Source organism: Leptosomus discolor, chromosome 2 (assembly GCF_034619465.1).
Source record: "Leptosomus discolor isolate bLepDis1 chromosome 2, bLepDis1.hap2, whole genome shotgun sequence".
NCBI lineage: Eukaryota > Metazoa > Chordata > Aves > Leptosomiformes > Leptosomidae > Leptosomus > Leptosomus discolor.
The window spans coordinates 17,728,807-17,755,281 of record NC_141392.1 but is presented as its reverse complement, the minus strand read 5'-3'; the positions used below and the strand labels follow the sequence as shown (position 1 = coordinate 17,755,281).

The following is a 26,475-nucleotide window of genomic DNA, read 5'->3' as shown; positions in this document are numbered from 1 at the left end:
CTGGCGGCCTTTCACCACTTCCTTTCAGGAGGACAGTTACGAACAAAAGCTGGCACAGTCCTGCTGAGAGACACGAGCCAGTGTGGGAGCCCGAGAGGCACACGCCGGCTGCAGCCCTTCCCCTTTCCCCAGGAGGATATTTGCTCGTCCAGCTTCTCACTGCACATGTGAATGTCAGAGCTGCGATTTACACGGGAAGGCTGCTAAAGTGGAGACAACCCAGGACTTGTGGGCTCACCTTAGCCACTTTGAGACCCCTGGGGAAAAAAGATGCTCAGACCTGACTTCCCACCATCTCCAGAGCTGGTCAGACCTGTTCACAGCCCATTTTTCCCCCCTCTAGGACAGCAAATGCCTTTCAAGGACCCCACCACCCTGGTTGAGGGTTTGCAATTAAGCCACCAGACCTGCTAGTGAGCTTACAGCATTAATTATTCTTGATGCACCTCAAAGCATCAGATGTAACCTCATCGCCTGCCCCAAAGTCCTTCACCAGAGGGGCAAGGGAGACGAGCACCTCCCAGCCTTGCAAGCAACTGCTGACTCCAGCAAGAGAGAACAGGCCAAGAGGCCATTTCCAGGAGAGGCAGGCTGCTGTTATCAGCTCCCTGAAGATGAGTGTGCAAAATACCAGCATATTATACCCCTTGGATCATTTGTGTTCAATTGTATAGCCAAGAGGGAAGGGGAGGGGGGAAAGAAAGAGACTCTTGACTTCTGCCCAGGAAGATGAGATAAGGTACAAGGAGAGGAAGAGCGATTTTTACAGTCCCAGCAAATAACTATTTACTTCCTAACGAAGTGCAAGTGCAAACACTGAACGTAGTCCAAGGGGAGGAAGAGGCCACTGATTACTGGATTTTAGACAAATGTCTTCGAATACCCTTTAGAATGAGAAAAGCATATTAAAGAGAAAAATGGTTTCACACATGAATGCAGGTACGTCGTACCTCTGTGTATCAACTACACTTGGCCAAAGACTTCAAGCAATCATGGAACAACCCTGTTTCCTAGAAGCACTGAATGCCAGCACACTGAACCTCTTTGCACAGAGTGCTCTGGGTTTAAGATCATAATTTAAAAACTGGGGGGGGGGGGAAATTGATCTTTGTATTTAAAGATCTGTTTCAGAGAGGGATATCAGACCAGAAGCCAATAAGCACAGTTGGGTTTCAAAGTGCTCGTTATCTGTTAGGAGATGGAAGGATAGAGATCTTTAGCCTCTCTGGTGTTGGTTTCACAGGGACTCCTCCAGCTGAGAGGGACCTCAAGCCACACTGAGAAATGCATTCCTCCCAAAAAGAGCATCGCTGCCCACTCTCCTGAAAACTGGTCATGCCATGGTGTATTTCTAAATGCCAGGTCGGAGCCCAAGAGCGCATGGAAACACACTCTGCGTCACTGGTGGCACTCAGCAAGCTTAACGAGGATGTCATCCCAGCTCCTCTGCATGGCCCTGCTGCCTAACTGCCTGTAAGAGAGCTGGTCGTGGGTTGCATGCTCAGAAATTCTTTTTCCTTCGCAGTTCAGAAGCTCAGCTTTCCATACAACAGTTGAATTCTTATTTTTAAGCAAAAGATATTTCCCAGCACAAATTAAAAGATAAACAAGCCGTTTAGTCAGCAGTCAACGTGACAAACATGATAACCTGGCAGCAGCATTGCGCTTCCTTCTTCACGTCGTGCCTGCCCAGTACAGCTCACAGGACACAAAATAGCTCTGTTGGAAAGACTGCCATGGTGTTGGGTGACTACAGGGATGACAGCAATCCACAAAGCACTCAAACAAATACACCAAGGGACAAAAAAAAGCAAAATAAAAGGAAATACTGGGCAAGGAGCCAGCACTGTTCAAAACTACCTAGCAGATTTGAATTGAAAGTTCCCAATCTCTATACATAGAGCGCGCACACACACATACAGTGAGCTTTTGGATACATTTTAGTACATTGCATACCACTTTTGTTTTAAAATCCAGACACACTTTGGAGGAATGCTATTTTTAAAGAAATTACTTGAGACATGAACAAGCTTTCCACGATAAGATGGGCACACCAAAACCAGGGCATGAAAAAGAACCAGCCAACCCCGTGACAAGTTTTAATAGCTTTAAAGCACACAGAATTTCCTAAGGCAATAATTTAGAAATTCCACTGCCAAGAAGTTTCATATCATCTCAAGTCCCTCGATTACTTCTGCTGAATAACAGTCACTGAAGACTAAGCCTGTGCATTTTTTGAAGACGTAGGTTTGTTGTTTCCTGATCTGATTCCTGAACAAAAACAGAATCATATTTTACCATGGAAGACAATGAAAATCTTATCGTTGTAAATATATGTAGTAAGATAATACAAATCCTGTTCCTTGGTATTTCCCCTCCACCCTCCGCTCCTACCACTACCCTTTCCAGCTTTAGGGCCTCTCCCCTGCTTGCATGGAAGATTGACGCCCATCTTAAAGCCATAAATTACTCACAAACAGCTACTGAAAGTAGCAATGACCGTAGGGCAACACTTCCACAAAGCAATAGAGCTTCCTGGCAAGCTGATAAGAGTTTCCTGTTTTGAGTTTTGTGTTGATTTTTTGGTTTCTTTTTTTCTGATAAAAATTGACTCTCTCAAACGTCTCAGAAGGGAAGGACCAACAGTTTGGGTTGCCCCCCCCCAGGCATGTTGTGTTGCAAAATATGCTCTGTTTTACTGATTGTGAAATGGGGACCATGTCCAAGAAACCCGAACGCATCAGCTGAGGCAGCAGATGAGAGGAGCGCATTGCTTGCATCACCACTTAAGGATGATGGATCGGCTTCAGCACACACCTTTGGTCCTGCCCTGCTCTCTCTCCTCTCAAGTTCTGCATTTTGCACTGCCTCTGGCAACACTCGCAGTTTCTAGTGTGGGGTAAAAAAAAAAAAAAAAAAAAAAAAAAAAAAAAAAAAGACAAAATCTCCAGGGGCACAAGCTCTGCATTTACCTATCTTATTGGGGGTGGCATGACCTCCGTTACACCTGGGTCCATATGCATGCTTGAGGAGAGCCACCGGGTGGACAGCTATTTCTGCTTACTGCTGACCTGCCCTGCGTTCACGTGGGGGATCTCAGACACAGATTTTTTACTTGAAACCTCAGAGTCACCAGCAAGCACTCCTGCGCAGGTCACCCTGTGTTCACAGCAGCCCAGGGATCCTGATGGCCTCCATGGGTAGCCCTGTCCTTTCCATCACAGCAGTGCAAATCCTCAACCCGCTGTTCCTAATTACTGGGATCAGGCCGTAGGTCCTATACCTGAGCCAAACGGGCTGTATCAGAGAAAGGAGTACCTCTCAGTTGCGCCTTCCCTGTAAAAGCTACCCTGCCCAAGGGGGTTTTGGGGGAGGATTTGCCCCTCCCCAACAGTCCCAGCCCCAAGGCGTTCACATGCACCTCTGTTTTCTCTGGCCCCACAAGCCTCTCTTCTTCAAATGGAAGAGAAAAATCGTTGCACATGCTTGATTCAACATCACATATGGATACACAATATTCCCCAGGAGCACCAGATTCCCACGCAGGGGGGATTTAATCCCCCAAATAACCTCTTATTAAAAGACAAATAGCCCGCTAAGAATTCATTCCACTCCAGAAGTAAAAATAACTTTAAATGCTCTGTTTGTCCTCTGGTATGTAGCCCCTACTATTAGGAAGGCAAATGCAAGGGCAGAGCACCCCAGCTTCTCCAGCGCAGGAGCAGTCTGACAGTCATGACAATTATTTCAAGGAGGCAAAACATCAAGGTGATATTTTGCAAAGCAAAACCTTTGATGCACAAGCAAGATAATTTTACAGGCTAAAGTTCAAAATAGAGTGCACCCCACAGAGGAAGAGCAGCCCTCTGATCAGTGTTTTTTCCAAAGTAGGCTACGCACCATTTCACATCACTTCTCCTTTAAGCCAAATTTCACCACTTCATCTTACAGTAAAAGACAGATGTGAGAAGTACTTACACAACATAGCAGAGATCACAGACTTGCATTTTTGTGGGCTTTCAGACATTCATTTTTCACTCTATGTGAGCCAGACACAGTCATTCACAAACAAGATTGCCCAACATGATTTAACTTCTTGCCCGTATTAGCTAGCAAGGCTAACAGTGGCTCTTCCCACACACCCACTTCAGAGCACAAGAAGAAAGGCGAAGCAAGTCATGCTACAACATTAAATTTCAATACATGCAGCTGACCAGCCACAAACAGCTAAAGTGATGAATTCTGCAAATGCTACCATCTCCCAAAATCAAAAACCATCTTCCAAAAATGACACTATGGCTGAACAAACAACCCAGGAAGCTCCCTCCAACCCTAGGCATCCAAGAGCATCCAAAACCAGCACCAAATGCTTTCTCATCAATTCATCCTGCTTTTCCTACCTGTTCTCCAAAAGCTGGTCCCTTCACATAACGTGGCTCTCAACAACAACCCAACACTGCCCTTCTCTCACCAGCCTTTCAAACCATTAACTAGGGGGAGACCAGATCAGGTGAAAGAAATTCTACTCTCAAACTCCTGTGCACCTGGCAAGCCAAATCTCTGCTAAAGCATAGCCTGGTTATCTCAGGCTGCCCCACTCAATTTTTCTGGGCTTCCCTCTCCTGATGAAGGCTGCAAATGCTTTCAAGCGCTTCTTCCAAGCAAACAACCTTTCAGGGTATATTCTGCAGCCAAAAGCTCAGAGAGAAGCTCTGCTGTAGAAAAAGGTCATCACATGCTTTTGCTTTATCCCCTCTCAGAATAGGCAACTCAGAGGAGTTATTGGGTCAAGTTTGTGCAGGGTCAGCCTGGGCAGAGCTGGTGGTGGGACCCCCAGGTCTCCATTGCTCCTATCGAGCTTCCAAACATTCAACTTTCCTATGTGGTTTATCATCTCTGACTGCCATTTGCATTCCTCTTGCCACCTTTTGGAGACTCGCTGCTTTTCTGGGCTGTGTCAACCTTAGGCTGTGCTCCTGTGCTGCTCGTCCTCCGAACCCTAAAACACCTGTCCCTGGCCATGCATCAGTAAAGCGAGCTGCAGCCACCCTGCTGCCTCTGCAACCCCCAAGCAGTCCTCTGCAGGGTTTGGGCATCTCTCACACAGCTGGAAACCCTGTTGTGGTGCAAAGAGCTCCCACCTGAGCTCAAAAGCCCTTCTGATTTCCATGGACATTTGAAAGGGACTTTTGCCAGGTGGGGGGTAGATTGTACCTATACGTATGTATATCCACACACACATCTAAAATGTCAGTGTGGTCTGTCAGGAGACCTGCACCTTGTGCATTCGTTTTACTGGGTGACTTTTCTAGATACATTTTAATTGCAAGCTGCAAGTCATGCAAAAAACCTTTTGGTCCAAGGTCCGATACAGGTAAGCCTGAAATGAGCTGCCTGACAGAACTGCTGACAAGGTGCCATCAGGGCCACCTTCGTGCCTGGTGGTCCTTGTGGGACTTATCCCAGTTCCACATTGCCCACAGAGCTGATAAAGCTGGTGCAGCTCAGAGGAAAGTCCCCAGCATGGCTTCAGCTGGCAGAGCCCTGACATGCTGAAGAACAAAAGTGTGGCCACAAATGGGTTGCATAGATTACAGTGGTAATGAAGATACACAGCCACAGCACTATTTTGGCAGCTGTTTTTCAGTGTTGGACTGCAGGAAAGAAGACATTTGGGGATTGTGGCTCAGGGCTTGTTTCATTGCTACAGATCCCAAAAAACTTTGTAAGGCAATGCTTGAAATCCAGACCAGATGTGCCAGTCCATCCCTTGCAAGGGAGAAGATCCAAAGCTGGCAACAATGGAGTCACCTGGGCAAGCCAAACTGTCATGATGCATCAGTACGTGATGTCGGACCACCTGGATGCAGAAATTTTGGTCAGAGAAAGGCTTGGGCTGGACGTAGGTCAGGGCAGCTCATGGGGCAGTCAGAAACTGAAACCTTTGGCTCAGAAATACTGCAAGGAGCCACATGAAGAAGATTCAAAAGAGCCTCTTTCTGCTTGCCCAGGACACAGGCCTTGGCCACAGCAGTGATCTAAGGTGTTTTATTTAAGCCACACTCATAAAGCTCACTGGGAGGAGAAAAGGACTGCAGCAGTGCAAATCCCACCAAGAGCAGCCAGTGACAGCCGGCTCCTTCTTGGCATTCGCCATCGGTTTCTCAACCAGGCGAGCAGCAGGAACCAGCCATCAGGGGAGCAGCTCAAGGTTTAATTTTAGCCCTCACCCGTGGTGCCTATCTTTCCCTTTTATTTTTAATCTGAACTTCATGTAAAAATAGAATTTCCTGCCGCCCGATAAGGCATTCCTGTTTTTGCAGCAAGTCTGCCTTCTTGGGAAGCCGGTGCCTATGGGGTTACTGATGGGCGCTTCAAAGCACTGCAGCACGGCAGCTCGCCTTAGGGAAAAAAAAAATAAAGCAGTTGTTCACCCCCTCCTTCAATGAATCGCCACCAAGTTTAGCATTTCCGGAACTCTGTTTTGGAAAATCTCTGTTTGCCTGAATATTTTTAGTAGCGGGATTTGGGTTTGCATCCTTCCCAGGTAGATGTTTGTGAGTTTGCTGAGCTCCAGAGAGGCGTATCCTGCCTTTTGAGCCTGGTCATCAATGAGGAGATAAATATAAGTGGAGGAGGACAGTCATTCCTCCCATCCTTCCCCCTCCCCCATGACACGGCACCCACGGTCCCTGACAGACTACTACCCACACTCCCCAACACAGTTCCCGGAACTACGGGGAGGAGCAGTACCTATGTGCCTGCCTCGGGGGATTGCTCCCCACTTTTGCCTACTCTCTGCAGGACACAGAAGTACCACAATTTCAGGACTGGATGTCTCAAGCCTGAATGCCAACGATTTTCAGTCTCTTGCAACGCAAAAGCATCACACTTCTTAGCTATGTCTGTGCTGGGCAGGTGCTCACACACTGAAACCTTGTTCCAAAGCCACCCATGTCACTAGCTTCGATTATGAAAGGAAAACGCTGGCAAGGGCTCTGCTGCCCACCGCCTCCTACTCTTTTCTTGCCTGCTTTTCTCCACGACCAGGGAAGAAATCCTCAAGTGCTAAAAGGAGATGCGCCAAGAAGAATGTGAAGAGGAATTCACGCGTTTTCTTCTCGAACAGAAGCTTCCCCCAACCCCCAGCAAGCCATTCCTCCTGGCAAGCAAGTACAAGGGAGTGAGAGTTTTCCCTGAGAAGAGGAAAAGTGCATGTATTTTTTCCTTTTAAGAATAAGCCTTGATTCTCTCACTGGGGCTGGGGATGTAGAAAATGTGGCACTCGGGACTGAAAGCATCCTTTAACATTGCAGGGGGCTGTAAGAGACATGCAGGCGAGGCTTTCCTTCTCCTCACATGGGTTTGAATCTGACAGGGCCATTCCTGGGGACTTGGCCTCACCATGTGAAAAGGCTCAGAACGTCAATCTGGGCATAAAAATTGTCCCTTTAGGTCATCCTGAGGAATACTGCTGCTGCTATTCCCCAGGTTGGGGAGAGTGAGGGAGGCGAGAGCTGCCTTCAGCCCGATGCTGCTGGGGAAGCTCAAGCCTTTGAAATGGAAAGATGTTTCCTGCAACCATGGGAAGCTTAGTGCTGACTCCTCCCCAAAGTAGTGAAACAAAGACCCGCAGATGTGACCCCAACACACCAACATGTAACCCCTGCTCCCAGGCATATTGCCACGGAGCCTGCAGTGCTTTTGCGCGCACGCATGTCTTAGTTTGCTTTCTAAAAACAATTTATCCTGGTACAAAAATTAAAACAGTTGACTTAAGTAAGAGCAAGGGAATAGAAATGTTGCAGTACCAGAAAACCACCATTGCATCGCTTTATTAATCAACTGAAAATCGAAACGTGAGCCTTCTAACAAGACATTAATAGCCGTTTTCTTGTGGCAGTGCTCACAGCCTGCAAGTTCCCAGCCCAGCACCCTGCAACACGGTGATCAGAGGCAGGGCTGTGCCTGCCAGGGACTGAGTTCTCTGAATTTATAACAGGAGTATTTATAGAGGCAGCTGGCACTGGCAGCTCTCCTGGGACACCAGCACGGTCTTCCGCAAAGGGGCTGCCGAGGAAGGAGTAACGGAGTGGGAATGTGCTGGAGCAACACCAGATCACGAGCCAAAGGTCTAAAAAAGCCTCAGGAGGACCTGAGAGCCAGGTCTCAGGGGCTTTTCAGTGCTCCACTCCAGTTAAACCCCAAGGGCTAGGGCAGCACTCCCACATCGACCTCGACAGCAATGCCAGTGCCCACCAGTCAGGAGCTGAGGCATGATGTCTGCAGCATCTTCCCACCCCTTCCCTGCTGTCTTACCCTCCTCGGGGGCTGAAGCAAGCGATGGATGCCTGCCTGTGGGTGTCTTTCCCAAGGGAGCTACCTCTCCTGTGGACAAATGCTAGGCTTGTAAGGTTTGCCTTAAGTAAAGTAAAGCAACGCATTTATCGTGCCCTGGATAGAGCAAGGACAAGAGCTGAGCAACTTGCTTATCTGGTAAAAAAAGAGCAAAAAGGTTAAGAATGCTGGTATCTGTTTTTCCCTTCTACAAACCTTGTGAGGGGAGATAACAGCTGAAAGAGGGAGCCTTGCAGAGGCAGTTCTGTTTTGGCTAAAGAGTGAGGAACCAAGCAAAAAAACATTTTCAGCACAAAACTTTGAAGGCTACAATACCTGGAGTGAAACCTTTGCTTAATTACCTAGAAAATCAATATTATGGTTAACACCCCTGCTTCTATTAATCAGAATTATAGACATCATTTTGTATGTGTATATATATATATATAAAAGACACTCTCCACCTAAATGATGCTATACATAACCCGTGGGAGGGGAAACAAAGAATTGGAGAATAAAAAGAGGAGAATAAGAGGTAAAAATTGGGAGAAAGGGACTGAAGATCTAGAAGAGATAGCGGAGGGGCTGTGCTCCTCTTCCTCCACCCAAGATTGGTGGTGGGTAAGAATTGGTAAGAACCTTCTTGGTAAGAATTGTGCCTTCATCCCTGGCAAAGAATATCCGGGAAAACTTGACCAGCATTACTATGGTATATTAGTGCTATTGCAATAAGTGTGTTTATCAACAGCAATTCCGTACTTGTTATACCTGTCACCTTAATAAACTATCTATATCTGCAGCTTTGCGAAACTGTTTCAGTGAAGTCCCTGGGAGGGCCCTGACAGGCAAATGTCACATCCTTACTGTTAAAGCGACACTCTCCATGACCCATCTTACAGACTCATAGAATGGTTTGGAAGGGACCTCAAATATCACCTAGTTCCAACCCCCCTGTCATGGTAGGGACACCTCTCACTAGACCAGGTTGCTCAAGGCTCCATCCAACCTGGCCTTGAACACTTCCACAGGGGGGACATCCACAACTCCTTTAGGCAACCTGTTCCAGTGTCTCACCACCCTCAGGATGAAGAACTTCTTCCTTGTATCTTCTTTGCCTCCTTCTTCATCTTCACCAGGAGAATCAGCTAAGGATGCTCAATCAGGGTGCAGCTGACTGTTTGGGGTCAGGAACTCCCAGAGGCAAAACCTGCTGCAAGTTCTTAGGTAATGTTAGCAATGTTGCATCTGAAATCTCTGCTTCCACAGAGCTCCCAAAATGTGATTTGTTCCCTCATGCCACATTCAGCGGAAACAGGGCTAGGGGAAGACGAAGGCTCGTAGAGTCAGGTGGCTGCTGGGGTGAAACAGCTCTTCACCCCTCCTGGCCCTCTCCTTCAGGGACAGAGGTCTCTGGTTCTCCATTTTGTGCTTTTTTTTTGCCCTGTTAGTTAAGAGTTTCATTGCCTGCTTTTGAATTCAGCACACAGGGCAGGCAGAGCACCAGAGCGTGACTTTTAACAGCTGCTGCGTTTTATGCTCTGCACTAGGAAGCATAGCTGAAATCCTTTGGGCTTTTTCAGACTGAAACTGCCTCAGCTCCAGGATCTGCTGCTTCTTTAATCGTGGCTGTGTGTGAAAGGATGGTGATTTGTTCATTTGCATAATTTTTCTTCTCAAGTGATTTTTTAGTGTTTCCAGGCCCTTTCATTTGTAACATTGTGGGTTTGTTCTGCAGAAACATGGTGCTGCAGGTGACAAGACGCCACTTCCCTTGTCTCCAGCCTGTTTGGAAAGATTTGCACCTCAGCACCTGCAGGGAGATAAATGCAATCCCACTGAATAATATTGTCACAACTGTTTGAGAACAAACATTTGAAGGGGGGGGTGGGGCAGGAATCAGATTTAAATCAATGTAATTTAACACATTACATTGCCATGCTGCAATCACTGCACCCCAAAATGGAGGGACAGCCCCAAGGAGGAGATTATGTGCCATTTTCAGTAGCAAGGCTGGTCACCAAAACCAATGTCCTTCACAGAGCAGTGGAGGTGGCTAGGAGGGTGGTAGGTAGCAGGGTGATGGAAGATTTTGCGATGAGGCAATCCTTGTCAACCGAGATACTCATGTCTTCATCTGTACAAACAGGAGTGACAGAAGTGCGGGGCTCTTACATCCCCATCTCCTCAAACACCCCCAGATGGGTCCATCAAAGTCCTGAGCTCGTGGAGAGCATGTCCCTCAACCTGTATCTGCCATATAGGCTCCTCAGAGAGGAGAGGCAGGGAATGGGTTTTTTTTTTCACAGAACGAAGATGTCTGCAGAAATGCCCAATTTACAGACAGTTAGGTGAGGTTTACTAATTAAAGTAAAATAATGGGAGAAGGTGGCACTTTTTGGCTGTGTTTTCCAGCTTTGAATGAGGGAGGAAAGTCATTTCCCCTCTTCCTCCTTACAAAAACTCTGGGACAAAAACAATAGGAACAGAAATTTCTCTTTTCTTCACTTTTAGATAAAAATAACCCCGAGAAATTTTTTTTAAAAAAAAATTCTGACTAATTTTGAGATCAAGGAGGAGGATGTTGGACCCAGCTGGAGCTACGGACTGTGGTGGAACTGTGAACTCCTGGCGCTTTCTCAAAGCTCCTGCCTCAAGGTGAAGCTGGCAGAGCCGCCCCAGGAGCTGCCGAGGCTCCGTGTGGGTAAAACAGGCTCTTGATACCCCAGCCAAGAAAATTCCTCTCCCCTGACGTGTCTCAGCACCAGTGGTGCTGTGGGGACTTGGGGTCATGTGTTTTTCCCTCTGCCTGACCTTTCCCTGTTGGGCAAGCATCTAGTGCTCTCCACAAGAGGGTAATTTAAAAAATAAGTTAAAAAAAGAAAAATGTTTTGGGATTGTTTTTATAACCTTCCTGTTTGTGCCTAGCCATGAAGGGCTGCCCAGCTCCTGTGAAAACATCTCAGATATGCGTTGGTTTGCAGGAGCGTGCCAGCATAGTGAGGAGGGCAGAGCATCCCTCGGCTCTGTGCAGCTGGACGGGGGAGGGAGGCTCCCACACCCATGCGACCCGGCCCCAGGAAGGTATCAGTCACCAAGAGGGACCCCATATCTCATGTACCCCCAAGTGAACCCTGCAGTCGCTCATGCTCAGACAAAGCTTGCATGGAGCAAGGGGCTCCGCGAGCCGGCTGCACAGACCCTCACTGGCTCAGTCCTGGCTTTGCTGCTGGTCCTGTTTGCAGCAGCTAAACCCTGTTAGCCGTGGGAAGGTGGGAGGCTCCGGGCCAGCGAGGGATGGGGGCACACAGGTGTGATGAGCTGGGTGTCCCCAGGTGGGGTCAGGTGCCCATTGCCCAGGGAGGGGATGGCGAAAGCCAGGCAGAGCCAGCCCACAGCCCTGCAGCTGAACCCTCCGTGATGGCTCCTGTCCTTTCCCCACACAGCACCATGCTGGGAGGGGCTGCGCTTTTGGGAAAAACGCAGGACAGCAAGATTTCACTTTGTGATTCACATCCCGCAGACCCCAAAACCAACTTTTTGGATGGGAAGACTGATGAGGCCACCTCCCAGTGTCCACAGCCCCACATCCTGCAGGAGCTGATGGGAGAGGAGGAGGAGACAGCAGCATGGGGCTGGCACTGGGGGCCAAGCTCTGCCCTTCATGTGCATCTGCCCCCAACCTTAATGCCACCAATGGGGAAAACCAGGCATTCAGACCCCTGTCGTGCTCTCCCCATCTGGACCAAAGCACCCAGGCCACCCTGTGCATCACATGAGTGGCATCAAGAGCCTTCAGCAGCGATGCCTGCCTGCAGCCGGGTCCATTTGTCCCACACCGTCTCTCCCCAGCAGAAGTAGATGTGTCATTTTCCTTTCACAGGACGCAGAGCAGCCTTATCCAAATATAAACAACCTGGGAGTATTTGCTGGCTTATTGTCTGGACAAAAAAGCAAAACAAACAGACCTTAAACCCTTTTCCCCCTGCCACTTCTGGTACAGTAAAACAGTTGGGACCAGAGACTCCAGGGTTCCCGAAAACCTCGCTCATCAGAAATAACATCTCACAAAGCCAGGTGTGGAGGAGGTAGCCCAAGCAAGCCATGCTGCTGTCTCCTCTAAAAGTCACTCAAAAAAAGTCAGAGATGTCTGAATATTTAAAGAGCTCCTATATGAATAACGGAAACAACCAGCAACCAAGAAAATGTGATAGCCAGCAGCGTAACGTGGCAGCGCTCCCTTGGGAGAGGCCAGGAGCGATAGGCAGATGTCTGGGTGCGCCCTCAAACAAGCTCACCTTTCAGGAAGCATCAGCAAAAGCCAGTCCCTGGGCCAAAAGCTGCCTGAGAATCCATTCCCCCACATCCAGCAACAGACGTGTGCAAGAGCCTTCCTTGCCTGCCCAGGCAGCAGCACAAAAAAATGAGGCAAAAAGGGGAAAATGCTGACATAAACATAAAGCAAAAGCACTTCCCCCTGCCAAATGGGGCAGGCACAGGGTGTGAAACCTGGGGAGAGGGGCCCCATTTTGCAGTGAGGGAGCTGAGGCTCAGGAAAAGAGGACCCATGGGAGACACGAGCCCAAAGCCCATGACATCCCATCTTGCTTTGCCCGTCTCCCCCCAGCCCACACTTTGCTCTCCCTTCAGGTACCACAGGAGAGAGATCAAACTCTGACTCCAGCGAGTGATGTTTTGTGCCCAAGGTTTCCTTCCCACCATCGCAACATTTTTCACCACACCACTTCTTTTCCAGGAGGTCCTGAGATGTCTCAGACCCAAATCTCCTCTGTGCAGCCCCCAGCAGTGCCACTGTGGCCACCCAAGAAATAAAAGGGCAATTTCCATGGAGCTAGGGGTCAAGCATAGGCTTTGTCCCCATGTCGCTGGAGTGGAGGAATGGATCCCAAGGGTGCTTTGGTTATCCCCCTTTTACTCTGGTCCCAAAGAGAACAGTGGTGCAAAGAGGAGAAGTGTCTGGATGGAATAAATAAGCATCTGCCTACGCTAATTGCTTGCAGTCAGGGCCCTAAAACATAAAGGGTAGTTGAGAGTCACACCCTAAAGCACATGTTGTTATGGAGCATAACAGCCAAGACAAGACTTGCTTCGTATTAAAAATAAAAGAGAAAGAAATGGTGAAGGAATAGATTTTCCAAATTACTACACCTGCATAGGCACTGCCTGGTTTGTCTGTGAGTAGTTCAGGTTTCTCCCTGTGGTGCTACTATGTTTGGACAGTCAGAGGAAGAGAGAGGAAGGCCAGGAGGACCTAGGAGGTGCTTGGGAGGCAACGCAAGACTGAGATCTGGTTAGAAAAATGCTTGGCAGTAAAAGGTCCTGCACTGGTTGGGTGGCACCATGAAGCTCCATGAAGAGCTGCTTGGATGGAGGTAATGGCTTCTAGTCCCATGGGCATCCAGGGACCAGCTGGATGGAGGAGCTACTGGGATTGAGGTGATGGCCACTAGTCACATGAGCATCCTTCGCCTGCATGTGTGGATCCAAACACATGCTTTTTTTTTTTTCTCCCCATGGGATTCCCATCTGCTACTGCAGAGGCCAGAATCCCCTTAGTTTTTAAGACATTCAGGCTCATTGAGTCCCCTGGTCCTCCTCTCCCAGGAGAACGCCCTTGTCCCTAATAAAGCGGGGAGAGAGGGGTCCACTGAGCGGGCATGGGGCAGAGGTTGCACGGCTGCCTCAGCCTCTCTGCACCACGGTTATGTGTTCATGTTGATGCAGGCCTGGATGAGTGAATGCGAAGTTTAGCAGCTGACATAGCAATTAAGCAAAGCCTCTCAATATAGCATCACTAAATACATGAATCCTCCCTAAATTGCCAATAGTTCATGACACCATGTAAAATCCTTGTGTAATAGCCTTAGAAAAAAATTACACTCAGTGCTGGCGGTAAGCCACGCAGCCTGCATGGCAATTGCAAAGCACTTTGAATGTTTATGAGCCTTTTTAAAAAAAAATAATTTAAAAAAAATATCTAAAATGTACATTTCCCCCAATGACTCCGCTCTGGGGAGTATTAAAAGCAGCACCTTGACTCAGCCTACCACATAAACATCCTGCTGCCCCCGGACAGCCCGATACTGTCTTCCTCCCAGGATGAGGAGCTGAATAAGAAGTGACAATCACAGCTCCTGCCCACGGGAAAACAGGAAGCACCAGAGTTGTACAACCACTCCAAACATTGTCCTACCTGCTCCGCTCCTTGGGTGCAATGTGAACTTGCTTTCCTTTCCTTTCCTTTCCGCCTTGCGTAACTATTTCTGGTCAGCACTGGCCAGTCCTGGGATGCTGCTGCATGGGGCAGGCCCTGCAGCCTCTAGCTTCTCCCTGCCTGCCTAAAGCCACCCTGGTGCTCTCTGTCCAACGCAGAAGGACAAACTTTCTAACCCACCATCAACACCAACAGCTCAGTGGCAGGGCTGAATACAAGCGCTGGAGGAGATGGAGACAGGCTCAGGGGGCTGGGCAGATTGGCTCACCCCACAGCTGTCCACGTCTGGCAGGAGTAGATAGAAGAAAATCCCAAATCCTCCCTACCAAGAAGCAGCCAAGAACAGACACTTTTGGCCAAATCTTTTAAATGACCATGAGACTAAAGGAGCCAATGTTTACAGATGTGCTCTGGTTCACACATTAAAGTGCTAAACCTCCTCCCGAGCTGCCCTTTTAACTAAGACACTTGTGCGGGCGATGGGGTAAGTGTGTGCCCTGGTGTTGAAGCATGCTGGGCAGCCAAGCTTCTTCACAGGCACACAAAGAGGAGCTCGGAGAATCAGGAGTTGTGATGGAGAAGAGGCCACCCATTCATCTTGCAGCACCCCCCAGTTCATCGACAAATACCCACTCCCTCTGTCGACTTTTTGGTGTGATTTTGAGGAATCCCCCTTCACTCAGTGCAACACACCCCCAGCCGGCAGCCCTGCTCTCAGGACCATCCTTCCTGAAGGCAAGAGACTCTTTCCACATTAAGTGATGCTCTGGGTGCAGGGCAGCTCGTTCCTCCTCCAGCTGCTCCCACGTTTCTGCTAAATGATGGACCCAACTTCGCATGCAAAATGTAGACATCATATCAAAGTTTTCAAACAAGAAGTGGGAGAAGAAGGTGGTTTCCTACCCACTCTTCCTCTACTTACAATGTAAAAACATCCCTCGCTGAATGAAGCAGCGTTTGCCATCACTTTGCAAAGTTCACATTCCCACAAGTGCAGACAGGCGCGAGGAGGAACAAGGGGGGGAACCAGCACACCAGCACCCGCGGGTCATGGTCACACAAGACAATACTTTGCAAAATTTGGAACTGTGGGAGGAATGCGGGAAGGCTGAAGATGAGGATGTTTATTAATATATAAGAATATCTCCAAAGCGTTTGCGTCCTATGAGGAAAAAAAAGGGAGCCTGAGGCAATCCAGTTTGAGGCACCAGTAGGGCTAAATCTGGAAATCTTTATTCAGGCAACCCTATTGCTGGTGTGAAGAAAAAGAGAATAGCTTTTTCTCACATTCACAGCAGTAAAAGTTTCCCGAAGTAAGGTGAAGCTTCAGATGAATTCCCTAATTAATTCCCATGTGTGATTGCATTAAACCGGAGGATGTGAGTGCGCTTCCACGCCTGGATCAGCTTCTGTGCCCAAAAAGGGTGCTGCCTCCCTACAGCATAGAGCAAGAAGCCTTTCAGTACAAGAAGTGCAGTCTCAGCCTTGTTGACCACTTCTGAGCAGTCAATGGAAGATGGGCAGGGAAAGCCTAGCAGTAAGTTTAAATCTAAAGTGTCTAAAGTGTCTACAAACACTTGAGAAAAAGTCTCAGCACCAAAAAAAAAAACCAAAAAACTGGAAAAAAAATCACTGTATTAACCATTTGAATGGCAGATACAAGTTAAAGAGAGAGAGAGGAGAGGTCCTCTGCTTCCCTTCCCTGTACCCACCTCCACAGCAGTCTTGGGTGTATTTGGGAGGTGGCTCTGTGGCCACAGGGTAACACCAGCTGTGTGAGGTCCTTGCACCCCCCGGCCCGCGAGCACTGCTGTTGATTAGGAGGAAGATGGAGACCACCACGCGGGTTTCACAGGTTCATCTGATCAGTGACACGAAAACCCACGAGGCCCCGTGAGGCGTCACTGACCAGCGGGGCTTAGTGCAGCCCCAGCACTGCCTGACACCCAGAGGGAGCTTGACCTCCATCTAACAAACTTAACCCGTGGTGCTCTGTTAACGAAGGGAAATCTGCATTTGGGGCACTAGCTCCCTCAGCCGAGGCAGCCACAGCAAAGCAGCTGCTCCCCCAAACCAGCCCCAAGCAGCTCAGGAGCAGTTTCCCCCTTTTGCAAGTCATGAAGCCATGGCAGACTCTGTATCTCACCTCCTCTGAAGAAACCCGTATTGATAAAACTTTGTAAATGCTGTTTCCTTGCAATGCAAAGCAAAGAGGGCTTTTCACTATTTTTTCTGCCCCTCAGACAGAGAACATCTCTTTGCTTTCACCTTATGACTGTAAAATAAAAATAAACTGCATTTCTACCTACCAGTTTCAGCTGTGCTTTCGCTCACTGGGGCTGTGGTTGGGACAGTCCCTGCTGAAATGGTATATTTTAATGCAGGAAGGCACGTGCTGGTGCCACCTGCTTAACTAACAGAACTTGCAGGGTTCCTTCTGCCCTTTTATTTACTAACCTTACTGCAGACCATTAATAAAAAGGACCTCCTTGTGCTCCAGCTGGGTCTGCTGGCAGCTGGACAGGCTCTTGCTGCGGCCGCCGCAGGGCTCTGCTGCTCAGGCATGTGGCCAGGCCATGGATGCTGCTGCCCAGCTGCCTAAGAGCAGCTTTGGAAGCTGCAGAGGAGAAGGGCTGCTGAGCACCAGTTTGGTGGCCTGGAGCAGGGAGGGTGAACAGCGCTGCTCTCCCCACCCGCTAACCTGCGCTAGGGAAAAAGCAGGGTCTGCTGCCTTGCACAGGGCCCTGCACTGCAGTCATTTCCCAATGATCATACAGGACTTGCCGTGTGGTCAGCCCTACAGGAACACAAAAAACACTTATGTTCAGTTAATATTTGTCCTTAGTTCAGGCACCCTCCTGCCCTAAGACCTATCAGGATGGGAGGAGTAAGAATGATGCTGCAGCTCAAAGTAAAATGCATGTCTTCTACTGGAAAGGGAAGTGAAGGGTGGCCACTCCTGCCCCCGTGCACTCCAACCTGGGGCTGTACCGTGCTTCTCCTGGATTTGGGGGACAGGTTGCATGGACATGTGCAGCTGGGTCCGGCTGCAAGACCTGACCTCCCAACATGGGGATCCCATCATCTAGAGAAAACACGTCCTCCTCACTGAGAGATGAAAAGCATTTCACAGCCTGTCCAAGCAGCTTTCCCAAGGCTCGAAGGAGACCCAGCAGATTTCAAAAGTCACAAATGTGCTCATGACAGCCGTGAAGTTCTTTAAACCGCAGCGGGGAAGCGTTGTGTACAGCCCAACCCATTGCAGCCCGGAGACAGGCAGGGGTTCCTCGGGCGTGGAGCACCCTCTGGTGGGAAAATCACAGTTGTCCAAACGAGAGCAAATGCACCCGTGGCACAAGACTGGGCTCTGCCAAGACCTTCTGGGACGTGAGTTTCCACCGAACAGAGTTGCTTCGCTGGCAGGCCCCCGTGCAACACACCCTGGCGCCCACACCAGCTGGGCACTGCCTGGCTCGGTACCCTGCCGCAGTCCCTGTGCCCAGCATGCCCACTTGCTCTCCCCGAGCTTCAAGGCAGCCATCCCTTCTCCTTTGGCCACTATAGCCCCTCACAGATGCAGGGTCTTTGAGCCATACCGTGTCCCTGCCACGTGCCAGCCCATGGCCTGGCTGCTGAAGGGACGCTGCTGCTGGCAGGCGGCAACTCTCACGATGAAAAGGCAATTTGTAAATAATCACTCCCTGATTTTGAAGTCTTTGTAGCCGTGATAAGCCTGGGGCTGGACGGGAGCGGGTCACGCTCCCCAGGCCGCTGTAATTCCCCTTTGCCTTCGTCTTCAGGGTTGTCATACTCCCCGGTTGGACTGTGACTCCTTAGGGAAGGGGAAGAACAGCATGTGCGCCTGCCTGCATGCATGTGCACCCCTTTTCAGTGTAAGGGGACCTCTGCTCTGCCTGGAGTCTCCAGCTGCTCTCACAAAACAAGCAGCAGTCAGAAATTTTAAGCAGCCCCCAGCGAAAAGGGCACGGGCAGCAGTTCAGCACTTCCAGTCCCCGGTTAATCATGGACCGGTCACATGACACTGGATGTTCCCCATCACATCACCTCCCCTACCACAGCTTCTATCTTAAAAGACTCACCAGCACCACAGAGGTAGGACCCACCACCCAGCACTCACTTCAGCTCCAGTCCCGGGACATGCCACTCCTTGCAGCAGCGTTCCACAGAGCAACAAAGCCAGCAAAGAACAGGGTGCATCAGGAGACTGGGGACGTCTCCCCCCACCTGGCTCTGCAGGACCCTGCACAGGGCTGTGGGTGTAGGGCTTGTTTATCACAGGGACCACAGTCATCTGGCGTGGACGAGTGCTGAGGATGGCATGGACATAAAAAGGCAGATTCTGCCTCAAAAGCTCATGTAGTAAACACAGGGCAGGAGGCACCTTTTGTGCCTCAGGCCATTTCCCTGCCTCTAGCCAAGTTGCTGCCCAAACAGTACTTTAACCCAGCTCTGGGCGTGTTTTCTCTTAAATAAACACAGGAGGCTCTCCAACACCCTTCCTCCGGGTCCTCACCTGCTTGCCAGCACGGCATTCGGCTCCCAGCACTGCAGAGGCACCTGAGAAATGCGTTTCCTTCCCCGGTTTGTCATTTCAGCTGCCCTGGGCATTGCCACCTTCCTGAGCTGGAGGCTGCTTCTCCGGATCCCGGCCACTGGCCAAGGAGGTAACACCTGGGCACTGTGGGGTTTCTTCATGACTGGCAGCATTTCTGTACCACAGGGGAAAATGACCTGGAGCTTTTTTTGGAGATTCTTGGTGGGTAGATGTCTACAGCATGGAAAACACTGTTTGCACAGCCCCGTTGGTAGGACAATCTCCAGAGAAAACCCTTGCTGTGGAGCCCTGCAGCCTTTATGTCCTTAGTGGGGTCACTGATCTCAGGTGTGGTGGGGAAACCAGGTGTCAAACTGCTGCAAGCAATTCCCAAAACCTTTGCTGGGAAGGGTGAGATGCTGTAGGGGAGGCAGCAGGGAGCAGGGGCAGGGAAATCAGTGATTATTTCCTCTCTTGCCTAAAAGAATGCACTCCTCCCCTCCAGTCCTTGTCAATGCAGGGCAAAGTCATCACTAGATTTTGCAGACATTGTCAGTCTGGGCCTGGGTGGGTCGAAGAGCAGCCCAGGATGGCTTCAGGCAAGGCTGTGTTTCTTCCTGCATACCCGGTGTCCTTTCCCTAATTTTAACTGTGCTTTTCTTCCCTGTGCAACAGCCTCCCCGAATCAGCAGGAAATATTTAACTTCCCAAGGACCCAGGAGAAACCATCAAACTAACTGTCTCCCCACAGCTGACAAATGCCTACACTGAGTAGAGGAGGCAGGTGTGCTGCTGCTAAAAAAAAAATGAAGTAGCAAGGCAGGCATTCATTCTCTGCATTCAAACCCACTATGCCCTCTTCACATCAAAAATAGGAAGACAAAGAGTAAAAAGCAAAGCTGAAATTTGAGAAATTAAACTGATTGTCACAGAGTCTTTTTATTTGCTTTTGCCTTTTGTATTTACTTTGTTGTCTTCCCGCTTCTGTTTTCTTTTTTGCTTTGAATTTGCCTTTGCCTTTTTGTCTAGAGGAGAAAAAATTTACATATGGAAGTGATGCAAGGAGTTACTTCATTTGGATCCCTAAATAACCACAAGCCATTAAGAATAATCTCTTGCTTTCACATATATTTGATAGCTGATGTTAACCAATTAACAGATGCAAAAGGGTTTGCAGGGGGCCATGTATTTGTAGCTAAAAACCAATTTACTACTCAGTCTCTCAGAGTATTTCTCTCTTTGGTAAACTTGCCTCAGGTAAGCTGAGTTGAAAACCAGGAGTTAAAAGCAAAAATTATGATTTAGTGGAGAACAGGGTCCGCAGCATAAAGCTACAGTCAAGATCAGTGCTCACACACGGCAGTTTGGGGAAAGTGAGGTCTGGGTGTCCACAATCTCACACATTCATGGGGACAGAAATCAATTTCCCAGCAAAACCGAGCTCTTCGCCAGGCAGAGCTGGTCTCCCCTCTCCTACCCATCTTCTTCATTCCTGCTATATCCTGTCCACACTGGGATAACTGGTAAAGAGCCTGCCACAGCATGCTGTGCTGGGATGCCAGCTCAGGGGTGAGTTCCTCTATGGACTTTCCTAACTCCTGTCTTCAAATGGTGTTTCCTAGGTGACCTGGCGCTCAAGGTGGAGGAGGGCTTCACTTTGACACTAGACACCTTCCTTCACGTTCAGCAGCTCAGGAAGAAGAGACTGAGAGCTTTCTGCAGCCGATCAGGCAAAGTCACCACGCTGCCAAGGAGCCAGGAGGAGAGAGCCCGCCTGCTCTCGAGTTTGCGGGTAAACACCAAGCTGGACCTCCTCTACTGCCAAGTGCCATCGACAGGGATGGAAGAATGGCAGCAGCTTTTGGAGAAGCTAGAGGAGAAGGAAAACACGATGCTCCCAGTGCCACTTCCCTACCCTCGGCGGCACACTCTGGAGACACAGCTGGGTGAGTTCAACCTGACAGAGACAAAGACCATGTTAGGGTCTTACATCAAAGTGCTCTTTGTCAGGGACCCTTTCCAGAGGCTGATCTCCACGTTTATGCAAGGCACGGGCAGCAGCCCTTCCTTCAGCAGCTTTGTTCAGGACATTTTAGATAGCGGACAGCACAACGCCAGCATGGCTTGGAAACCACTCGTCAGCCTCTGCCAGCCCTGTCTCATCCAGTATGACTATGTGGTGATGTTTGGCTTCCTCAGGCAGGAGCTGGGTCATCTGCTGCAGCGGGCTGGGCTGCCCACGGACAGCCTCCACCCTGAGTTCACCGATGCCCAAGTGCGGTGGACCTACAGCTGGTTATCAGAGCAGATGTTCAGTGAGCTGTCCCTCCAACAAAAGAAGCAACTATCTCATTTCTACCGCTGGGACCTTGCTGCTTTCCCTTTTTCTAGCAGTTTTCTGTCAGACCTCCTCAGCACCCCGGAGACCTAACAGAAATACCCCAGCTGGAGGGACTGTTTCAGAAAGCGTTAATCCAAATGCAAGCGCTTTGAGATACTGGCTGGGTCATAGACAGGTCCTTGCTCCATGCAGCACACTGGTCTGGGTCACAGCTCCAAAAGGCACGTCAGAGAGCTGAGATGGACCACTGCCAGGGAATCGAGGCTCTTTACACAGCTGAATTGCATTTAAATATGGCAAGAGAAGGCACTAGGGAAGCACTTGGCATTGGGGCTTGAAAACTGCATGAACTGAACTGTAAACGGGGGTAAACGGCTCTCAGCAAACCCAGCATTTTTGGGTAGGGTGGCTTGGACCTGCTGCAAACCACAGCAGCATCCGCACATGCTCTGACATTTCATATTCTGAGCTCCCTTGTGGGCCAAGAGGATTGTCAATGGCTTGTTTGTGACAAATCTCCCCCCACAGATACAAGAAGCAACATGTCACCTGGAGTCTGTCTACTCTGCACAAGTAGGTGAGATACAACACAGGGTGGCACACCCTCCTGGGGAGCCACTGGTGATGCTCCCAATCCTTTTGTGCTCAGTGAAGGCCAGGCCAGGCCTGGCCCGACCCATCATTTGATCTTATCTGTTCTGCGTGAAGTGTTCCTGTTTTACCACTCACATCTCCTGCATGTTTAGGCTCAAGAGAGCCCTGGGGATATGACATGATGCTTACTCCATTTGCAAGTTTTGAGTGAGGTTCCCCCCTTTACAGAGATGACTCAAATGAGCCAAGCCTAGCTTTCAGCTCTATGCACTAGCAATGAGACAAGGATATGGCAGTCTGGACCAGGTACCAGCCACACCACACAGAGAGACAGCCTTCCACCTGGCCTCAGCAGCTGGTAGGCCCAGTGGAGGTGGCTAGAAGCATCAAGATGCATCACTTGGCTGCTGTGGAAAACACAATGTGACTACTGTAAGCTCCTTCTGGCAGAGAAGTGTGAGGACTGACTTTGTTTTCTTTCTGACTTGGCTGCCAGCGTGACCAAGTGGAGGCCCAGGCTCCCCAGCTGGCTCACCTTCTGCATCCGGCTCAGTAGCCTGGAGCAACCACACACCCTCTCCCAGCCTTGGCCACTGAGCTGATCTGCCTTGCAGCCTCTGGGAAGGGTCCACCCTTGCCAAACACCAAAAGTTGTCCAGCTTTCAAATCGTGACAAGACCATGGCATACTAGTTTCCAGAATATTTTTAAGCTTTATTTGGCAGTGTTGTGACATTCACAGAGAATTCCACATAGATTGATGTGACAAAGACACCAATTTGACAAGGCTCGTTAAAGAATGATTGTGAAAGCGGTTGATCAGACCTGACCTAAAACAATTACAGAAAATTTGTCCTCCCTCCCTCATCGAGGGACATGCGATTAATAGCTTTAAGACATCAGATCAGATGTCCTCCTTTCACTCTCACAAACTGTCCAGCTACAGCAGTTATTACTTGTGTCGTTATTGTGCGTAATACTTTGCAGTCTAGCAAGATGGCGTAGTTCCTCTTCTGAGGATACAGTTCTGAAAGGAGAGAAGCAGCAAATTTCCAATTATAGGTAACATTAGTCATGCATCCATGCTGTATTTCCCTGAAAAGTACTAGGAAAGGGATATTTTTCTCTTTGTAAGTAGCATTCCCTTCAGCGATTGCAAGCTGAAATCCCCTGCAGCGAGATGTGTGCGAGGAGATCTGACACAGCGCCTAGCAGAGGACAGTGCTGTGCATTCACAACAGGAGAGCTCTTCTCAGGCAGCTTTGTAGTGCAGACCACATTTTAAGTCAGGCTGTCCTACAGCAGTATCATCTCTTCTTGCCACCCCCTGCAGCAGGTCCCAGTCCTTCCCTAAGGTGCCTGGCACTCCGTTCCACGGGAAGGCAATGTATGAAATGTTAAGGCACCGAGAGGTGAAATGAAAATCTCAGCTGCATGTTCCTTAGGGTCCCTGTCTCACCCACAGCCCAGACGGGTATTATAATGATCTCTCTGTAATTTCCTACCAGTCTCCAAGCTTCCCTTTTCCCTACGCCCTCGAAACAAAACAAGTTACTGCAATTACTTTGCAATCTTGATTTTATACCATTGAGTCCCCCTGCCCCTTGGTGTTTTCTGTCATTTACATTCAATTCTAGTGCACCCCAAAAGGAAGGCGTTTCCTCCTTCCATCAGCGAGTGTCTGTGGAAGGGTAATAAGAGGGCCCTGAGCTGGGGTGGGCTTGAGGGCAAGGACTGGTGCCTGAGAAGCAGCGGCTCACTGATGCTGCAGCAAAAATGGCTCCACAGGCTAAGGTCTGCACTGAACCAGACTGCGCTGACCATCACGTGTACAGATAACTTGGCAAATATGCTTCAAATTAACACACAAAGTGAATAACAAAGGAGACTTACATCTAATTTAAAAAATTTCACCTGACCAGGCAGTCACTGTGGCTATGTGAGACACCTCAAACCCATTCTGAAATGATGAAGAAGGTGCTCCCAGACCCACAAGGAATAAAGAGCACTTACTCATCTTGCTAGTGACATCCCCTCACCGCCCAGGACCCTCACAGGGAGCAGGCCTCTCATGAATGCTGGTGGCTTTCCCCTGAGGCAACGCTGGAAGCTCCTTGATACCACACTCTTTGCCTGTAGCTCCCTGTGTTCTGCATTATCACACATTACATTCCCTTTGTACTTCTTCTATGCCTGGTCTGAATGAGTATGTCCAGCAACTCCTCGAGGTGGATGCCGCAGCAACAGTGCTGATACCAATCTACCTTACAGGCTCTGTATTTTGCATCCCTTCGACACCGGAGAACATGAATACACAGCCTCCAATAGCTGTTCTTGCACACAAATAGTCACATTCTCTTCTCCAAGAGGTTTTTTTACATATCGTCAGCTTTCAGGAGAAAACAAAAATGTGTTCTTGCCCAGTACCTCAGAGGTTAAGAAACACCAGTATCGTATTTCAATTAAAACAATTACATAGCAAGCCCATCAGGCACAAAATACTTTCTGCAACTCACATATACAAATGCCCTTCTTCTAGATGGTAGAACCATAATATTTTAAACCGAGAAATAAATCTACATGTTTCCAAGCTATATACTCTGGAGTGCTTCAAAATCATATTTCAGACTGTGAATACATTGTTAAATCCTAAGATGGAGGCCAATTTTAAGCAGTTTGTATGTGAGCAAAATTTTATGTTAGGCAATGGAGTTATATCCTCTTGCACCATATTTTTTTGATGGCCCTAGGAGTGCAAAAATGGAAAAAGGACATTTTCATAACGCTGTGGGCCAGAGAAACGGATAAAAGTTCACACATGGTAAGCAGGTACAGTACATGGCTGACATCATCTGGAGATAACATGATGCTACAGTGTTAAATCTGACAGTGGCAAAACCTGTGAATCAGGATGCCCAGCATTAAACCCAACATGAAAAATGCATTCAACTCAGAAGGCATGAGGTCACCACATAGTCAGCACATTTTTAGACAAGTAGTCCCTGTAGCAAAACATACCCATTCTCTTACATTCAGCAAAACTAAGAGTTGTCTTGAAACAAGGCAGGGCCATAGCATGACAGCAAGGGACTGACCCAAGGGCACCCAGAGCCAACTAATCCCCAGCTGTGCCCATCTTCCTGCTGTCACTTGCCTGGGCTGGTATAAATTGCCTTGGGAACAACGATGAGTAACTTTCTCTGTTACTCCAAGGTGCCTGACGTCCTTTGCTATTTAAAAGATGGGGAAAGATGTAGAGGTGTGGGGTGGGAAAAGGCTGTGTCAAACAAAGTAGCATCTTGCTGGAAGTCCTCTTGGTATCTCTGGTTTTTATCTTTAATCAGAGAAGACAAGGTAGCACATGAAGAATTCATTAAAGCCCCAGTGCAGACAAAGCAATCGTCATTTAACTTAGGATAAATCAGCTATAAAATGATCACATTTTAGGGTTTTCCTCCAAACCACTTTTGTTACATAGGTAAGACCATCTTAGTTAGCTAACATCAGAACTCCTCCTCATCTTCCTCTAGCATATATCTGACTTTGTGTGCAGAGGGGACACAACAGGGTCCAGCCCTCAGCGCCTCTCACACCTTCCCCCACCTCAGCTAGAGGACTGTTTGTCTGGGTTCAATGCCTTTAAGTCCTTCTTGGCATAGCATCACAAGGTCATCCATCTTCTCCCCATAGTAGGAAAAAAAAAAACTAACCAACAACCCTGACATTTCACATTGGCTGGTAATAAGCCTGTCTCCCATCCTTGCAGCAATTTTAAATGAAACCTGTAAGATTTTTCAATTATACCTGGATAACATCACCTTCCACTTACTCTTCATTTAAATTTACATCACAGCTATAATCTGGCAGCAATTCCCTCTCCTGGAGAAAACAATGATTGGACAATTAAGTGTGAAAGCTCCATGAATCAGTGGATGAGCCACATGAACATAGATTATTTTTTTTCCATTATAGTCCTACTGCCTTGTGGTCATTCTGGTGTAAGCTCAGTTTCACGAGGAGGGTTTGCTCCTCAGACTTCCCTTTTACACACGCACAGACCATGGCTTAAAGGTCCCTGGCTCGGCAGAAGGGCACTGTAAAGAGAAAAAAAAGTTAAGTTAGCAACAAACGAGGGTCCTGGCCTGGGTTCAGCATTCCCATTGTGCTCCCTTTGAGGTGGCTGGCTTTGTACCGCTGAAGATCTGAGCTCGCATCCCAGTTCTTCAAAGCACAGAAATGTCTGTCTCATGGTACTTCTGTTACAGGCTGTGCTTGGCTCTAGCTGAAGGCCTGATGGTCACCAGTTTGAGCAAATTCTCAAAACCATTTCTGAGTCCTTCTCCCCAGACAGTGATGCAGGTGAAAAGGATTAAGATATCTAGGTTTTGCTCTTAACCACAATGGGGTTCAAGCTGAC

At 48.8% G+C, this 26,475-nt stretch overlaps 2 protein-coding genes across 2 annotated transcripts in view; one reads left to right on the top strand and one right to left on the bottom strand.

The window, feature by feature from the left end:
* Nucleotides 1-19,154: 19,154 nt before the first annotated feature.
* Nucleotides 19,155-21,555, top strand: LOC147415928 (carbohydrate sulfotransferase 9-like). Its single transcript, XM_086461675.1, has 2 exons — nucleotides 19,155-19,254; nucleotides 20,747-21,555. The coding sequence occupies exons 1-2, from the start codon at nucleotides 19,155-19,157 to the stop codon at nucleotides 21,553-21,555; spliced, it is 909 nt and encodes a 302-aa protein (XP_086317801.1).
* A 4,546-nt stretch (nucleotides 21,556-26,101) lies between these two features.
* XDH (xanthine dehydrogenase) overlaps nucleotides 26,102-26,475 on the bottom strand; it is a 52,113-nt gene continuing 51,739 nt past the window's right edge. Inside the window, exon 37 of the mRNA XM_086460666.1 lies at nucleotides 26,102-26,152. Coding sequence (XP_086316792.1) covers nucleotides 26,102-26,152 — 51 coding nt within the window. The remainder of the gene's footprint in view (nucleotides 26,153-26,475) is intronic.

Excerpts from the sequence above, each read along its gene's own strand:
- LOC147415928 (XM_086461675.1), top strand. The coding sequence starts at position 19,155 with ATGCGTTTCCTTCCCCGGTTTGTCATTTCAGCTGCCCTGGGCATTGCC. Across the intron at positions 19,255-20,746 it reads CCCGGCCACTGGCCAAGGAG|GTGACCTGGCGCTCAAGGTG; the intron begins GTAACACCTGGG and ends GGTGTTTCCTAG.